Source organism: Cucurbita pepo, chromosome LG09, assembly GCF_002806865.2.
Source record: "Cucurbita pepo subsp. pepo cultivar mu-cu-16 chromosome LG09, ASM280686v2, whole genome shotgun sequence".
Lineage (NCBI taxonomy): Eukaryota > Viridiplantae > Streptophyta > Magnoliopsida > Cucurbitales > Cucurbitaceae > Cucurbita > Cucurbita pepo.
The window spans coordinates 6,968,708-6,986,029 of NC_036646.1; the positions used below are offsets into that span (position 1 = coordinate 6,968,708).

Here is a 17,322-nt window from a genome sequence, read left to right on the forward strand (position 1 = left end):
AAAAAAAAAAAAAAAAAACAGAGAAGGGAGAAAAAAACTCTAGTTGACCAAAAAAGTGGAGTTATTGCAAAAATCATTGTGTATCTACCATACCACCCAAAGAAAAACACTTTCTGTAAAGTACTCTAGGCACTCCAGTTGTAAATTGAATAAGATTCACCCAAAAGGTCTAAACTTGTCATTAAAGATTCTGTTGTTTCTTTCCTTTCATATGTGCAATAGGTGAGCTCTAGAGTCAAATTTCAGTAAGGTCGAATGCAGCAGAAGGTTTTGAAACCCCGAAACAGAAACTTCCTGAATTTGGTTTGCTATGGTGGGTGCATAAAAATAGTGGGATCCCTTCTCTTTTGACGAAAGAATTTGTATTATTCAGTGATAATCAATGCCAAAGGGTTGATCTGGCTTTTCAACTCATTGATGGCTAGTTTCTCTATCAAACGAAGTTAGAAAACATTGGGGAACCTATTATGATGCTTAGGAGACATATCCCAACATCAGGACTTGTCCTTAGCTCAATAATACAGATTCAGATTTAATAACACAATTATTAAGTCCATATATGAACACATTTGTTGTACAACTGTGTCCTTGAGTTCTGAAAAATTAAATCCATACATGAAGTCTCGAGTGAGTGGGATCCTAAATCCTTTATCTTGGACCATTGGCTGAGACAATTACTAGGTTGCATGAGGAAGCGTTGGAAGAAAACCCTTGTAAGACTAATACAAAATATGCAGAAGCCACAAACAAGCACAAGTACACTAGCAATTTCAGGAGAAAACCGTAGGATGGTTCATCAAGCCCAATTGGAACTTATAACAAACTATGGGATACGGTTCAAATACCAAACAAATTACATATTTTTATAATTCAGTAACTCAAACTAAACAAAGAACCACCCCCTATATGAATCCAAATAGGCCAAGTAAACTCAATGGCCTGTCGGATGTTTATGGGGCAAATGATGTGATACAGCACTAGAATTCCTCCTATTTTAGTTTGGCCTGTACCGTCTGTGGTTAGGTATTTTTATTATTATTATTTTCTACCAGAAGGGAATCAGTTCATTAATTGGAAGTTTGCCATAAACCTAATAGCCATTGAAGAACTTGTTCTTGGAAAATTCAGCAATTCATTTTGCCAAATTTGAATGAGAGAATTGAATTTCTGCAATAGAATTGAATCCACACCAAGACTTCCAAGCAATAAATATCCAACAATGTGATCAATAATAAATCATAATTAGAGTCAGAAACACTACTAGCCCCAAATTTCTCCGCTTAAATAGAAAACCAACCATTGAAAAGGAAACCGATCCGACAGAAAGCCGTAGAAATGGAGAAAAGATGCAATGCAGTACACGGAACTTGAATTTCATTCATATGCACAAACTAAAAGAAAAACCCAAATTTACGATAAAAAAAAAAAAAAAAAAAAAAAAAAAAAAAAAAAAAAAAANCACATAAATTCATCCAAACAGGAAGTAAAACAAAGTTTTATCTCCTAAAACTCATCAAAACCAACATCGAGCCACAGAAATCCCGTCAATTAGGTCAAATTATGGCATGAAGACGAAGAATCAAAATTCGAATGCTGTAACTTGAATTAATCGAATAGTGTTCAGAATCAAGAAACGGGTAAGAGACAGAGAAATCGAAATTACCATGGCGATTGATTTGATGCAGATCTTGAGAAGTACGAGTAACCTAGAGGAATCAGTAGCGACGGAAGAGGGAAAACAAAATCGGTCCACTTTTAGGCTTCGATTAATATATGGCTTTTACAGTAATTATTGATGTGATTTAATTATATATAATAGATTTATTATTTTAATTAATTTCATATAGATATTTAGTTTATAATTTATTTTAAAATATTTATTTAAAAAACTATATGATATAAGTGTAACTCTAATTTTTTTAATCTAAATTATTTAATAAAATGTTATAAAAATTAAATCAATCAAAATGACATTAAAATATGATAATAAATATGGAATAAAAAAATTGTTAAAACTTAATTTAATTGCCATAGGCAACTGAGTTATCAAATTGTTGGGTCGGCTATATTTGAATAGCATAGCATAGATATATTACCATTATATTTACGGGTCTGTCTCCAAAAACCGACCAAAAAAGAATCATTAAATTTACGGGGTCTGTCTCCAAGAACCGACCAAAAAAGAATCATTAAATTTACGGGGTCTGTCTCCTCCAAGAACCGACCAAAAAACAATCATTAAATTTACGGGGTCTGTCTCCAAGAACCGACTAAAAAAGAATCAGTTTCAAGGTTATATTTTGTAATAGCAAAATAATTTTTTTTTTTTTTTTTTTTTTTTTTTTTTTTTTTTTTTTTTTTTNNNTTTTTTTTTTTTTTTTTTGTTTTTTTTTTGTTTTGTTTTTTTGTAAGTTGCACGAGCACAAACAATATTTGGATGATATGAACTGACTGAGCTATACTAGCCATTTCCTTTCCTACACATTATCCTTATTGTCAATAGCAAATTTGAACCGGTAATACGAGGATTTATACCGGCCATTTCGTTTCCTACACATTATCCTTATTGTCAATAGCAAATTTGAACCGGTAATACGAGTATTTTCAGTCCTCTGCTGTACTAACTGAGCTATACCGGCCATTTCTGACATTATCTTTTGACATTATCTTTATTTATTTTCATTTTATTTTCAGGTAACAGGAAGATTTTGAAGATTTTGAGTCCTCACGCTCTGTTGTTCAAGTCTAACACATGACTAAAATTGAGAGAAATAATTTTGTAGAAATTTGAACTTGAAACTGATGTTATGGATCGAGATTCGTCTTCGCCAATTGAACATTGCTTGTGCGCCAATTGAACATTGCTTGTGCGCCAATTGAACATTGCTTGTGCGCCAATTGAACATTGCTTGTGCGCCAATTGAACATTGCTTGTGCGCCAATTGAACATTGCTTGTGCGCCAATTGAACATTGCTTGTGCGCCAATTGAACATTGCTTGTGCGCCAATTGAACATTGCTTGTGCGCCAATTGAACATTGCTTGTGCGCCAATTGAACATTGCTTGTGCGCCAATTGAACATTGCTTGTGCGCCAATTGAACATTGCTTGTGCGCCAATTGAACATTGCTTGTGCGCCAATTGAACATTGCTTGTGCGCCAATTGAACATTGCTTGTGCGCCAATTGAACATTGCTTGTGCGCCAATTGAACATTGCTTGTGCGGAATCTAAGCTTGTTCGACTACACACGCGGTCTGCACATGCATGTTCAATCGTCTGCGACACAACTGACTTGTCTTTACACTAAGCCTAGTCATTTGGCTCGACCTTGTCTCTGCTCGGGGCCAAGGTCTCTCAATGCACATGTCATCTCTATCTCCATCGACATGGTTAATATGTCTTGATGTCATCCCGAGTCTTGGGGGGTCGTAGGCCATCACAATTCGCTGGTCATGCCATCGAGAACGGACCCGCGTGTCGATCATCTCATTGGGACTTCCCAAACATCCATCCATCTGGGTTCTATCGAGGCATTAGCCCTCCCGTGCCCGTGTCATGTCATTTACGTATACCATGCTGGATAGGGGGTGTATGTAGGAACCTCCAACACGCGGGTTGGGGCGCAATACCGACACACTCGCCTGGTACTATCCTTGAAAAACCCATTTCAAAAAAAGTCGCTCGAGACACTCTCTCAGCACACTCAATGGCTCACTTAGACCATAGGACCGAGGGGGTGGTGGAGTGCTCTAAGTGACTTTAAGTTGGAAGAATTGTATTGTATGGTGGTGGTGGAATGCTCAAGTGACTTTATGTTGGAAGAATTGTATGGTCTATGATGACGCAAGTCCCATAGTCCCTACGTGCGGTCATAATGTTATGCTATATTTATGTATGCTTTGTGATGATGTATGAAGTCATATTATGTATGTATGTGATGTTCTATTATGTCATGATAGGAACAAAATGATGTATGCAATACTATGTCTTGCCATGTGAAGTCATGTTTAGATTACATGATGATGCAAGATGAAAGCCATGACTCATAATTGTATTATATGCTATGATTTTAAACCATGGAACCTCACGCATTTATGTATGTCATGCGTGTCGGGATAATTCTCTGTTATGTTAGTACACATACAATATTTATGTTTTCTATGATATCATGCAAATCTTTCCCGAATCTTTCCCTCTGTGGTGTCCGACGCGTCAATGCTTAGTCTAACAAAGCCAAGCCTAGGGGTATGTTTTCCATGATATCAGTGCATTAAAGTCGGCCATACTATGCCATCATATATGAGTGCGTAGAGGCCATATTATGTTGTTTTAAAGGATAGGTCCCATCAAGTATATATGTGTTTGCATTACCCAAACCCAACGGGCCATCACGTATTTAAGAGGTTATGAGTATTTAGGTCCCATTTAAAATATTCAAACCGTAAGTGAACCTACGTAGATTGCAGCTGCTAAGATATAGATGATGGTGATGCACGAATGATGATGAATTCTAGAGTGATCGTGAAAACTAAGATATGGGTGACGGTGAATGTTGTAGGTCATGGAAGACGGACATTGTTTTCGATTCAATTTCGTATTCTAATTTGAACTCGCTAGAAAGAGAGAAATGAGAGTTTTCAAACCCTTTTTTCATAAATTTTTTAGAAGGGATAAGTAGCCATGGCCTCTAAATCCAAAGCCCAAGCACCACAAAAACCCCATTACAAATTTACACCAAATCCCTCCAAAATCAACCTACAACATGTCTATACAACAAAAAATAAGAAACAACAACCGGAAGAACACGAAGAACACGAAGAACACGAAGAACACACAAACTCCTCCTCCCCACAAACTCACAGCTTCCCTCCGATCCCTCTTCCAAAATCGTCTCCAATCTCCGCCCATACTTCCCTCCCCGCCTCTCATTCAATACATAAACCGCCGGCGCCACCTCCCCCTTCATCTTCATCATCACTGCCATCTCACAAAATTTTCCCGTTAATTTTCCCACCAACCAAACAGATTGATTTTCCCGAGAAAATTCACCCAGAAAATCTTGTTTTGGGGATACAGAGAGGTGGACTGTGGGTATAAATAACGAATTTTCAAAGGCTCCTTGAATTTCTGGGAGGTTTGACTGGTGATGATGCTGCCACGTCACTCATTGACTTAGTCCTTGAATTTACCGTGTTATTACCACGTGGCATCAACTGCCCAACTGTCTCATGATCTCTTGACGCGTGGCCGTTCATAGCCGTTGGATTGATGACACGTGGTTATGGTTTAGCTTTACCGACCCATGGGAATTATTTTCGGATATTTCAGTTTTTTTTTTTTTAATATTTTTAATTAATTAAATAAAGGCGTAATTAATTGGCACACGGAATTATGGCATGCTTGGCACACAAAATAAGATGGTCCTTATTCAAAAATTAATATTTTAAAAAAATTAATTACTGAATTTTATAAATAATATTTAGCCGCCAACTGTATGCCACGTGGCACCCTTCGTTTTCTGTTTGGCCGTTATTATTTTCATTGGGAAAAAGGTTGACCGTTCACGTTGACCATTATCGTATTATTGGAATTTGATTTAAATTTTAGATTAAATTAATAAAAATACTTTAAAAAATATAGTTATAATTAGTATTATTTTGAAAAATATATCTAAATTTTTAAAAGTGAATTGACCTTTTTAACCTCTATAAAATAAAAGTTTAAAGTTCTAATAATTACAAATAGAATTAACAACTAAAAGTTTTGAGTAGAATTTGAAAGTTAATTGAAATATAATATTTAAATTTTAAAAGAAAATTAATAAAAATGTCCGTATAAAAAATATTTTTAAATTTTTAAAAATTTCAATAATACTCTTAAATTTTAAAAAAAAAATGTCTTATTAATATTCTTATTGAAAATATTTACTGATACTGGGATGAAATTTTTCTGACTATAAATGAAATATGGCAAATTAGAAATAATATGGAAATAACAATAAAAATAAAATAGAAGAATAATAAATGAATATAATATATTTGTCTTAATAAATGATCAACTATCCTCAACACCCCGCAAGTTGAGGGTCGGATTTGAACTAACGTGAAGCTTGGGAATCTGAAAAATTCAAAAAGAGGTCGAGAAACACTTTTTGTGAAGACGTCAGCAACTTGGAAATGAGAAGGGACATATTGTGTGCGAAGCTTGGCAATATAAAAATATTTACTGAAACCACCTACGTAAATGGTGGTAGAAGTTCTCTGTTTATAATAATTTATCAGAAAATATGGTAAATTACAGATAATATATAAGAAAAGAATAATAAATGAATACATTATATTTACCTTACTACCCTTAGTTTTGGATGGAAATCGTTACACTCTGTTTTAATAATATCCTTAAACTTTTAATAACGTTTCAAAAATAGACTTCAACTTTAAAAAATTTCAATAATATATTTCAACTTTTTTTTTTTAACAATTCAAAAATACTTTATATCTCGGTACTATATTTTAAAAGTAACCTTAACATCTTTTATCTTTATAATTTTTTTTTGGTTAAAAAAAATCTTACTATTAATATATGTCGAAAATCATATATCGATATTTCATTGATTATCTTCGAATGTTCTAATGTTATTTCGGAAAGTTCATGAATATTTTTGAAATATTGGGAACGAGTGAATGTATTTTTTAATTTCTTTTAAAAAAGTTAAATATATTTTTAAAGTTTTTTTTTGTTTTAAAAATAATATAACTTTTGAAAATTCAAATTTACAAATAAAATAAAATATTAATAATTTTGTATATTTTTAGACCAAATGTAAATTTGAATAGTATTAAGAAAAAATATTGTGGGAGGAAAGTCGGAATATTCTCTCCAGTGGTATGAAGCTTGTTCGGAAAGTCCAAAGCAAAGTCACGAGAGCTTATGTTCGAAGTGGACAATATCATACAACTGTGGAGAGTCGTGTTCATCTAACATAGTATCAGAGCTATGCCTTAAATTAGCCATGTTAGTAGAATGCCCAAATGTCGAACAAAGGACTCCAAAAGAAAAATGAGTCGAGCCTCGATTAAGGAGAGGTTTATAGTGTACTTTGTTCGAGAGGAGGATTATTGAGAGGTTTATGAGTAACGAATACTATCTCTATTGGTATGAGACGTTTTCGAGAAGCACAAAGTCATGAGAACTCATGCCATTGTCGAGAGTGGTATAGATTATGAGGTGATGAAAACCTCAGTGGTCAAAATCATGGAACATCTTCCATGGGGGAGAAATTCTGGAACATTGACGCGTTCTTGAATTTGAAAACGGAACTCCGAGTCTGATAGCATTGCTAAAAATGCACCGCCGCTTTCGCCCAACATGTTTCATCTTCAACGATCAAAACCCATTACTCAAAGTCCCATTTTCCGTTTCAAATTCCCGAATTTTCCCGCCACCCAATCAAGACTGTTCAACACGCTTTCATCTCTGTTCAGTCGATGCAAATCTCGTCAACAGCTCCAGCAAATTCACGCCAGGTTCGTCCTCCATGGTTTCCACCAAAACCCAACTCTCTCTTGCAAACTCATTGATTGCTATGCGAATTTTGGACTCCTTAATCTCTCTCACCATGTTTTCAATTCTATAATCGATCCCAATTCGACTCTTTACAATGCTATTCTGAGAAATTTGACTAGATTTGGGGAATATGAGCGCACCCTGTTGATGTACCGAGAAATGGTTGGTAAGTCCATGCACCCGGATGAACAAACTTACCCTTTTGTTTTGCGATCATGTTGTTGTTTGTCACATGTTGAATTTGGGAAGAACATTCATGGGTGTTTGATTAAGCTTGGTGTTGATTCTTATGATACGGTTGTTACTGTTCTGGCTGAGATGTACGAAAAGTGCATTGATTTTGAGAATGCCCACCAACTGTTTGATAAAATGTCTGTGAAGGATTTGGACTGCTGGAGTTCATTGATGTCAGAGGCGCCTCAAAATGGTAATGGGGACGATATTTCCCTGCTCTTTGGGAGGATGAAATCAGAGCCAATAGTGACAGATTCACTCACATTTATCAATCGCTTGAGGTCTGTTTCGGGTTTAAGTTCAATTCAGCTTGCAAAAATTGTTCATTGTATTGCAATTGTGAGCAACTTATGCGGAGATTTGTTGGTAGATACTGCCGTGTTGTCTCTTTACTCCAAGTTAGGTAGCTTAGTAGATGCTCGCAAGTTATTTGAAAAAATGCCTGAAAAGGACCGTGTTGTATGGAATATAATGATAGCAGCTTATGCTCGAGAAGGACGACCAATGGAATGTCTCGAGCTTTTCGAGTCCATGGCACGATCCGGGATTAGAGCCGATCTATTTACTGCGCTTCCTGTTATCTCTTCGATTTCACAGCTGAAACGTGCTGATTGGGGCAAACAAACCCATGCCAACATATTGAGAAATGGTTCAGATAGTCAAGTTTCAGTTCATAACTCTCTCATAGACATGTACTGCGAGTGTAACAGCTTAGATTCAGCTTGTAAGATCTTCAACTCGGTCACAAACAAGACTGTAATTTCATGGAGTGCTATGATCAAGGGGAATGTCAAACATGGTTATCCTCTCATTGCTTTGTCTCTGTTCTTCAGGATGAAATCGGATGGGATTCAAGCTGATTTCATTACAGTGATCAATATCATGCCTGCATTTGTTGACATAGGAGCACTTGAAAATGTAAAATATTTACATGGGTACTCATTGAAGCTAGCCCTGACTTCCCTGCCATCCCTTAACACAGCCCTCCTAATCACCTATGCAAAATGCGGGTGTATAGACATGGCCCAGAGGCTATTTGAGGAAGAGAGAGTTGATGACAAAGATTTGATAATGTGGAACTCCATGATCAGTGCTCATGCCAACCATGGAGATTGGTCTCAATGTTTCAAGCTCTACAGTCAAATGAAGTGCTCGAATTCAAACCCAGATCAGGTAACATTTCTTGGACTACTAACAGCGTGCGTCAACTCCGGTCTCGTCGAAAAGGGAAAGGAGTTTTTCAAGGAGATGATTGAAAGTTATAGCTGCCAACCAAGTCAAGAACATTATGCTTGTATGGTTAATCTCTTAGGGAGAGCTGGGCTTATCAATGAAGCTGGAGAACTTGTAAGAAACATGCCGATCAAACCCGACGCTCGAGTTTGGGGTCCATTGTTGAGTGCTTGTAAGTTGCATCCTGGGTCTAAGCTTGCGGAGTTTGCGGCCGAGAAGCTCATTGATATGGAGCCGAAAAACGCAGGGAATTACATATTGCTTTCGAACATATATGCTGCTGCTGGTAAATGGGATGGAGTGGCTAAAATGAGAAGTTTCCTTAGGGATAAAGGGCTGAAGAAGACCCCTGGTTGTAGTTGGCTGGAGATCAATGGCCGTGTAGCCGAGTTTCGTGTCGCTGATCGAACTCATCCGAGAGCCGAAGATATCTATGCCATTCTGGGGAACCTTGAACTTGATATCAAGGAGGCTAAAGAAATGAGTCCAGAAAAACTGGGTACTCTTCTATAACACTTCTGCATCCTTTTTTTTTTTTATAAATGTGTTAAGAATTGAGAAATACCAATCGAGTATCCCACCAACCACAACTTCCTGCTTTCAACCGCTTCCAAACCATCGTCATTGCTTCCGAACCTTAAGCAACCACTACTAGTCCTAAAGTCACAAATTACAGTCCCCGACTAGTCCATACATCACCGCAAGTCGCAAGTCTGTGAGTCTAGCATTAACAACTACAACTTCCTACTTTCAACAGCTTCCAAACCATCGCCATTGCTTCCGAACCTTAAGCAATCACTACTAGTCCTAAAGTCACAAATTACAGTCCCCGACTAGTCCATACATCACTGCAAGTCGCAAGTCTGTGAGCCTAGCATTAACAACCACAACTTCCTACTTTCAACAGCTTCCAAACCATCGCCATTGCTTTCGAACCTTAAGCAACCACTACTAGTCCTCAAGTCACAAATTACAGTCCCCGACTAGTCCATACATCACCGCAAGTACCAAGTCTGTGAGCCTAGCATTACCACTACTATTGCAATAGTCCCACTAGCTTCTATTGGTACTCAACTCTTCCGCAAACCAACCATGTTTAAGGAAGGATTTTTCTGTCATGACTTTAGATCCCAACTTTAGATCCCACTTGGGCTTTTGATCCCACCTAGGTTTGTTGCACTTTCAATCCCAATTCCATTTTTCATTCTTAACAAAATGATAGACTTAAATCCATTTATTCTATTGATGTTCTACAAAGTCGATTATATTAATGTAAATGATCTCATTTCGTCAGTATTGGTATTATTATTTAATTTCAAGCAGTTGCATAGTTGATTATCTAACTCCATATCATAGAGAATGGGAAATAGCTATTCAACTCCGAACTCGAAAACTCGAAAAAGTTACTAATCAAGTCGCCTATGGTGGCATGCTTGAGCTGCAAGTACATGAAAGCGAGCGTGGAATTGGCAATGGCATTGTGTTTATACTAAAATTAAGGTTAAATTACAAGTTTAGTATCTAATTTTTTATGTTTTTGTCTGATCGGTGTCTTTGAAATATAAAAAATGTTAAATTAATAAAAATACCTATAAATTTTGTAGTTTGTTTCAAAAAAAAATATATCCCTAAACTTAAAATTTTTGTAATTTCAAAAAAGTTAAAAAAATATTATTATCGTTAGTTTAAGATGGAAATCGTTAGTATTTTATTTCAAAAGTGCCCTTGAATTTTTTTTTAAAAAATATATTTACGATTAATACTATGTTTAAAGGATACTCATGAAATTTTAGAAGTAACGTTAACACCCTTTACCTTTACAAGAAAAAAGTTTGAAAAAAAAATCTTAATGTCAACATATGGATGAAAAACACCTATCGACATCTCCTGGAGTATTTACAAACGTTTTAATGTTAGTTTTGAAAGTTCACGAGTATTTTTTAAACCTGTACTAACCATAAATATATTTTTGAATTAAAGAATTAGTAGATATTCAAATTCTTAAAATTCTTAGTAATTAATTGTAATATTATATTCCATAAAAAAAAAAAAAATTGTTAGAATAAAAATGGATGAAAAGAATTATTTAATTTGCTTGTATTTAATAAGAGGGTTAGGACAAATTCAAATAAAACCCCCAAAATTTGGCAATTTTGTGATTGGGACCTAATACCAAATGGTGATGTAATTGTATTATTGTATGAGGGGCAAATAATAATTATTCCATTTTATGCGACTATTTAAGCAATGAAGTCCAAGTCCTCATGCAAAATAATTCAAATAAAATAAAATAAAAAAACAAGGTCTTTTCAATTTAAAAATAAAAAATGCTTCATTTTCAAAAATAGTGAATATTAAAATAACTAGTAAGACTCGATCAATAACGAATATTATTTTCTATTAAAATTACGGTCGCTTCTGCAAGTATAACATCATAACATTTCATAACCGATGCATAGACTTAAACGTTCGTAGAATTCATTTCAAGTAAAAGTAAACTTCAATAGAAAAGCAAAAACGAAGTAACAATAAGTTCAAACTATGAAAACGCCATGAACTAACCTAAGGGCTACATTTAAAACATAAATGCAACTACCTTAGCTTTTTTCCATGGCTTCTATAATGACACCATCATCCGTGTAAGGGTGTTTTACCTTTACCTTAAAAAAACGTAGGATGTGGCTTGAGTATTTAAAAAAGTATTCAGTATGTAGCCCCCTATTCGGATCAGAAAATACAGACACATGCAATCTTGTTGGGACCTATCCTTTCATAATCATCATGGCTTTGGTCTCACTTCCCAGTTTGGGCCGATTGGATGTGCATTACTTCTCTACACACAACCCACGTATGAGCATATGAACCCCAGGCTTGTATACGTCCCCCTTGAACCTGATCATCGACTAGCATACATTCACATTGCCGAAAAATACTTAGTAAGTCATGGCAATCGACAGTATGAGTGTATGCTTGAGTATTTTAGTGTACGCGTCACTCCCACGTGGCTAGTGTGTTGTACAACACATTTTTCGGTACTCACACTGCCTAACCTTAACAGTTTGAGTATAAGGTTAGGTACTCACACTGCCAATTGCCAGGAAAAATTTGTTGTACAACATGAAAAATACACCCACGTGGCTTGAGTATTTTAGAAATACTTAGTAACCCTTCTGTTAAGGTTAGGTAGTGCAAACACACATATAAATGATGGTACCTATCCTTTAAAACAACATAGCATGACCTTGAACTCTTTCCAATTCAGGGCAGGGTTGAATGTGTGGTACTTTCCCACAAACGGCCCACACGTGCACATGAACCCACCAAGCGGACTTGTATATGTACCTCCTCGGCTTGGCTTGGTCGGACTCAATGCATTAACACGTCGCTAGACGCCATGAAAGGAAAAAGCCTGCATGATATCATAGTGAACATAAATATCAAAGGTACGCATCCGTACAAACATAACATAACGGGAAAGTATCCCGATGCATATGACATACATAAATGCATAAAGTTCCCATAGTTTAAAATCATAACATAACATCAAAATCATTTCCTTCTTCCTTTTGTTTCATCCATGACATAGTATATATATGCGTCATGTATGCATAGTAGTCATCATAGTTTTCATCCGAACAAAATCAACCATATCATACATATACATTTGGTCAAACCTATCATACATACATATGTATATATACACAAATTGATTCCCTTATCCATTTGGTCAAACATTCAAGTGCATAATGTCCAAAATCAGCCTGTATTCATTGAATGAAACAGAGACAGAGACAGAGACAAAGAACATCGACTTCTTTGTCTTCCGGGAACGAGGAAAGAAAAAAAGACATCATTTTTGTCTGTAATTTTTGTGGGTTTTGTGTTTGTTTTGTTTGGTGTAGAGGGAGAAATGGAGGGAGGCTTCCATGGAGGCACTACTGATGGGTCGGCTTTCAGACAATGCTTTTCTCTGCTCTGGAACAATCCTTATGTTCTTCGTCTTGCTTTCTCTGCTGGAATTGGTGGCCTTCTTTTTGGTTATGACACTGGTAATCTTCTTCTTGTTTGTTTGTTCTTGCGAGAGAAGTGAGTGTCAACGAGGATGCTAGGCTCCGAGGGAGGTGAATTGTCAGAGGAGAGTGGAACGAGTGTCAGCGAGGACGCTAGGCCCTGAAGGAGGTGAATTGTGAGATCCTACATCGATTGACGAGTGAAAAAAGTGCCACCGAGGATACTGGGTTTCGAAGGGGTGAATTGTGAGATCCCATGTTAGAACGAGTACACGCTAGGCCTCGAAGAGGTAGATTGTGAGATCCCAGATCGATTGGAGAAAAGAGTGGATTGTGAGATTGTACGTCGATTGGATAGGGGAACGAAACATTCTTTAGAAGGGCGTGGAAATCTCTCTTTATCAACATGTTTGACAGGAAGTCCAAAAGAGAAAACATCGTTCGATATGATGATTTGGGATGGTGTTTATGTTTTTGCAGGAGTGATTTCTGGAGCACTTCTTTACATAAGGGATGATTTCAAGTCGGTGGACAGAAACACCGTTTTACAGGTTCTTAATTAATCATGCTTTTCTGTTTTTTTTTTCTTTTCTTGGAGGGAACGAGAAGAAATTTCTCCTCATTAGTAAAATAGGGCCGAATACGAGGATTATATCTTCGTTCTATCCCTTTTTATATATATATAAATCTCTATTGCTTGTGATCGGTAATTTATTTTTGAATTACATATCAATATTTTATCATTTTAGGTAAGACAATTATTTCAACCATATTCAAGTTCGTAATCGTCCAATTTTTCATTTTTTATAACCTTAGTCCATCTTTTTCACTTTATTTATCGCGATGTCGATTTCAATAATATTAGTTAAAGTATAGAATTAATACCGATTACGTTTCAAATATATTGTTAATAAAATTCATAGTCTAAGTACTATTTTTTTATTATGTTTTTTTTCTCCATTTTTGTCATATATTCAACCCTTGACATAATCTTGTCAAATTTTTAGACAATTTACTAATAAATAATTGTTCCATGCATTTTGAAATTGGTATTTAATGATTTGTATTTTTGTGACGTCATTTTTTCATTTTTTATTCTATTGATCTACGAGAAAATTTTAAATTCAAAATAATCATTCACATTAATGAAATTAATCTTGACATTATAAATTAAAGTAGTTAATGAAAAAAAAATTATGGTCCATGAAAAAGAGAAATTTAGAACATAGAATTTAGTGAAATTTGTGTAGTTTTTGTAGTTTTAATTTAGTTAAATTTAAAATAAAATAATGCTATAGATTATTTTTAAATCATTAAAATTTTTAATATCATACGCATTTTTTTTTTAGAATAGGTAATTTGAACATTAAATACTTTCTTTACTATAATCAATTTAAAAATTATTCATTTTAATTTAATAAATTTAAAGACGATATATATATATATATATTTTAATTTAATAATTTTGTAGTTTAGATATGGAACCCGACCAAACTAAACCTACCCAAATCTAAATCAATAGCGTTTCCGATGTGTTAAATCTCGAACAACCCAACTCATCCTAATCAATAGGTTTCCTAATGTCTTAAACCCCTATCCACCCAAATCCAAATTCATAGGTTTTTCAATGCATTAAATCTCGATCAACCCAACCCAACCCGCACTCAAATTCAAAGCAGTAAGTTTTCCGATGCATTAAATCGGATTCGTTAGCTTTTCCTCATTTAGAAGTGCAGCTGAAGTCTTGGTGATGATGGTATTGACATGAAACAGGAAACCATAGTGAGCATGGCAATTGCAGGGTCCATAATAGGAGCGGCAATTGGAGGATGGATGAACGACCGATATGGAAGGCGAACTGCAATTCTCATAGCAGATTTTCTCTTCTTCATTGGAGCTGTGGTCATGGCTGCTTCACCTGGCCCTTCCCTTCTCATTGTCGGTCGGGTTTTCGTTGGCCTTGGTGTAGGAATGGCTTCCATGACCTCCCCTTTGTACATCTCCGAGGCTTCCCCTGCAAAAATCCGTGGTGCCCTTGTTAGCACAAATGGTTTTCTCATCACTGGTGGCCAGTTTCTATCCTATCTCATCAACCTGGCTTTCACCAAGGTAAATCAAGTAAACTATCATTTGTACATACTTTCTACTACTAAATGTTAATCTCTGCACCATGTTAGAAATAACGGCTCTCCACAATGGTATGATATTGTCCACTTTGAGCATAAGCTCTCATAACTTTGCTTTGGCCTTCCGTAAAAGACCTCACTGCACCTTCAAGGCTCACAACTTCTTTGTTCGACATTTGAGGATTCTATTGACATGGCTAAGTTAAGGGCATGACTTTGATACCATGTTAAGAATCACGCTCTCTACAATGGTATGATATTATTCATTTTGAGCATAAGCTCTCATGGCTTTGCTTTGGGCTTCCCCAAAAGACCTCATACTAATAGAGATGTATTCCTTACTTATAAACTCATGATCATTCCCTAAATTAGCCAACGTGAGACTCTCTCCCAACAACCCTCAACACACCATTATACATATTCCTTTGATTTTCAAAGCCATTTCACAAGTCAGAACAAAGGGAAACTACTTTTGAGTAAGATAATATGCAAAAGATGAACCATTTCCTTCATACAAGAGTGACGGATGAACTCATAAAGATATCTTCAATGATGGAGATATAGCTTTTTCTTTCACAAAGAGGAAATTAAAGACTAAAGGATAGAGGGTACCCATGTAGGCACCGGGGACATGGCGGTGGATGCTCGGTGTTGCAGGTGTTCCAGCGCTCGTGCAGTTTCTCTTAATGTTATTTCTTCCAGAGTCACCTCGATGGTTATACCGCAAGGTGATAGTATGGCTTTTCCTCAAGTAGTTGGTCTTCATAAATATGGTAGTGTGAAGCTTTAAACATAAAAGATATCTGGTTGAACAGGGAAGGTCAGAAGAAGCTGAAAGGATACTAAGAAAAATATACTCACCAAATGAGATAGAGGCAGAGATTCAAGATCTCAAGGACTCCGTTGAAGCAGAGATCAAGGAAAAACAGTCTTCTGAGAAGATTAGTATGATCAAGCTATTGAAAACCAAAACGGTGAGAAGGGGACTTTATGCAGGGGTTGGACTCCAGGTTTTCCAGCAATTCGTGGGCATAAATACAGTTATGTACTACAGTCCTTCTATAGTTCAGTTGGCTGGCTTTGCATCTAATGAGACAGCACTCCTGCTTTCACTGGTCACTGCTGGGCTCAATGCATTGGGCTCCATTGTGAGCATATATTTTATTGATAGAACAGGGAGGAAAAAGCTTCTAGTCATCAGTTTATTTGGTGTCATGATTTCTCTTGGCCTTCTATCAGGAGTTTTTCATGAAACAACATCTCATTCTCCATTAGTGAGCACCAAAACCACTCAACTCAACGCCTACACCTGCCCCGACTACAGTTTGGCCCGAAAAACTGCTTCTTGGGACTGTATGAAATGTTTGAAAGCCTCATCTCCAGATTGTGGTTTCTGTGCCTCAGCAGCTAATAAGGTAAAAGCAAGCACTAATCTGATTGAGTAGGAAAAAAATACATAAGCTGCATAACATTTCCTCACACCCTTTTGTTGTTTGCAGCTATTTCCCGGCGAATGTTTGGTTTCAAACGACACAGTGAAGGATTTGTGCCTCGGTGAAGATAGACTGTGGTACACTAGGGGATGTCCTAGCAAATTTGGATGGCTTGCACTCATTGGTCTTGCTCTTTACATCATTTTCTTTTCTCCAGGAATGGGAACTGTGCCATGGATTGTTAATTCAGAGATTTATCCATTAAGGTATCGTGGAGTCTGTGGAGGAATAGCAGCCACTGCAAATTGGGTCTCAAACCTTGTTGTTGCTCAGTCCTTCTTATCTTTAACACAATCAATTGGGCCTTCCTGGACATTCCTACTATTCGGATTGATTTCAATAGTAGCACTTATGTTTGTCCTGATATGCGTGCCTGAAACGAAGGGCCTTCCGATTGAGGAGATTGAGCAGATGCTTGAGAACAGGGCTTTGCATTTGAAGTTCTGGGAGAAAAGGCCAGATACATCGGAAAAAGGCCAAGGCGCCTGAAAAATCAGTGTAAAAGTAAGTATTGTACAAAATTTTATACAAGCATACTTGGATTCTAAAGGCTTAAGGTTTACTTGTATCAATAGACACTAATATGTCAACACGAGTAACACGAGTATAACTGTAAGACACCTATTATTATCATTCCTAAGGTCGATAGTTCGATCTCC

At 36.2% G+C, this 17,322-nt stretch overlaps 3 protein-coding genes across 4 annotated transcripts in view; 2 read left to right on the top strand and 1 right to left on the bottom strand.

The window, feature by feature from the left end:
* The window catches only part of LOC111801433 (signal recognition particle 14 kDa protein-like), a 4,189-nt gene extending 2,423 nt beyond the window's left edge, over positions 1 to 1,766 (bottom strand). For both annotated transcript variants that reach the window (XM_023685432.1, XM_023685431.1), the window contains exon 1: positions 1,664 to 1,766. In XM_023685432.1, the coding sequence (XP_023541200.1) occupies positions 1,664 to 1,666 (3 nt within the window). In that variant the 5' untranslated portion in view covers positions 1,667 to 1,766. The remainder of the gene's footprint in view (positions 1 to 1,663) is intronic.
* Positions 1,767 to 7,265: 5,499 nt separating this feature from the next.
* On the top strand, positions 7,266 to 10,270 carry LOC111801596 (pentatricopeptide repeat-containing protein At1g11290, chloroplastic-like). The gene has a single exon (XM_023685627.1). It carries the CDS (start codon positions 7,370 to 7,372, stop codon positions 9,545 to 9,547), a length of 2,178 nt encoding a protein of 725 aa, XP_023541395.1. The 5' UTR covers positions 7,266 to 7,369; the 3' UTR covers positions 9,548 to 10,270.
* A 2,628-nt stretch (positions 10,271 to 12,898) lies between these two features.
* LOC111801406 (probable inositol transporter 2) lies at positions 12,899 to 17,152 on the top strand. Its single transcript, XM_023685398.1, has 6 exons — positions 12,899 to 13,083; positions 13,525 to 13,595; positions 14,818 to 15,153; positions 15,791 to 15,898; positions 15,986 to 16,585; positions 16,670 to 17,152. Exons 1-6 carry the CDS (start codon positions 12,945 to 12,947, stop codon positions 17,150 to 17,152), a joined length of 1,737 nt encoding a protein of 578 aa, XP_023541166.1. The 5' UTR covers positions 12,899 to 12,944.
* Positions 17,153 to 17,322: the final 170 nt, after the last annotated feature.

Excerpts from the sequence above, each read along its gene's own strand:
- LOC111801596 (XM_023685627.1), top strand. The coding sequence starts at position 7,370 with ATGTTTCATCTTCAACGATCAAAACCCATTACTCAAAGTCCCATTTTC.
- LOC111801406 (XM_023685398.1), top strand. The coding sequence starts at position 12,945 with ATGGAGGGAGGCTTCCATGGAGGCACTACTGATGGGTCGGCTTTCAGA. Across the intron at positions 15,154-15,790 it reads TCAACCTGGCTTTCACCAAG|GCACCGGGGACATGGCGGTG; the intron begins GTAAATCAAGTA and ends GTACCCATGTAG. Across the intron at positions 15,899-15,985 it reads CTCGATGGTTATACCGCAAG|GGAAGGTCAGAAGAAGCTGA; the intron begins GTGATAGTATGG and ends CTGGTTGAACAG.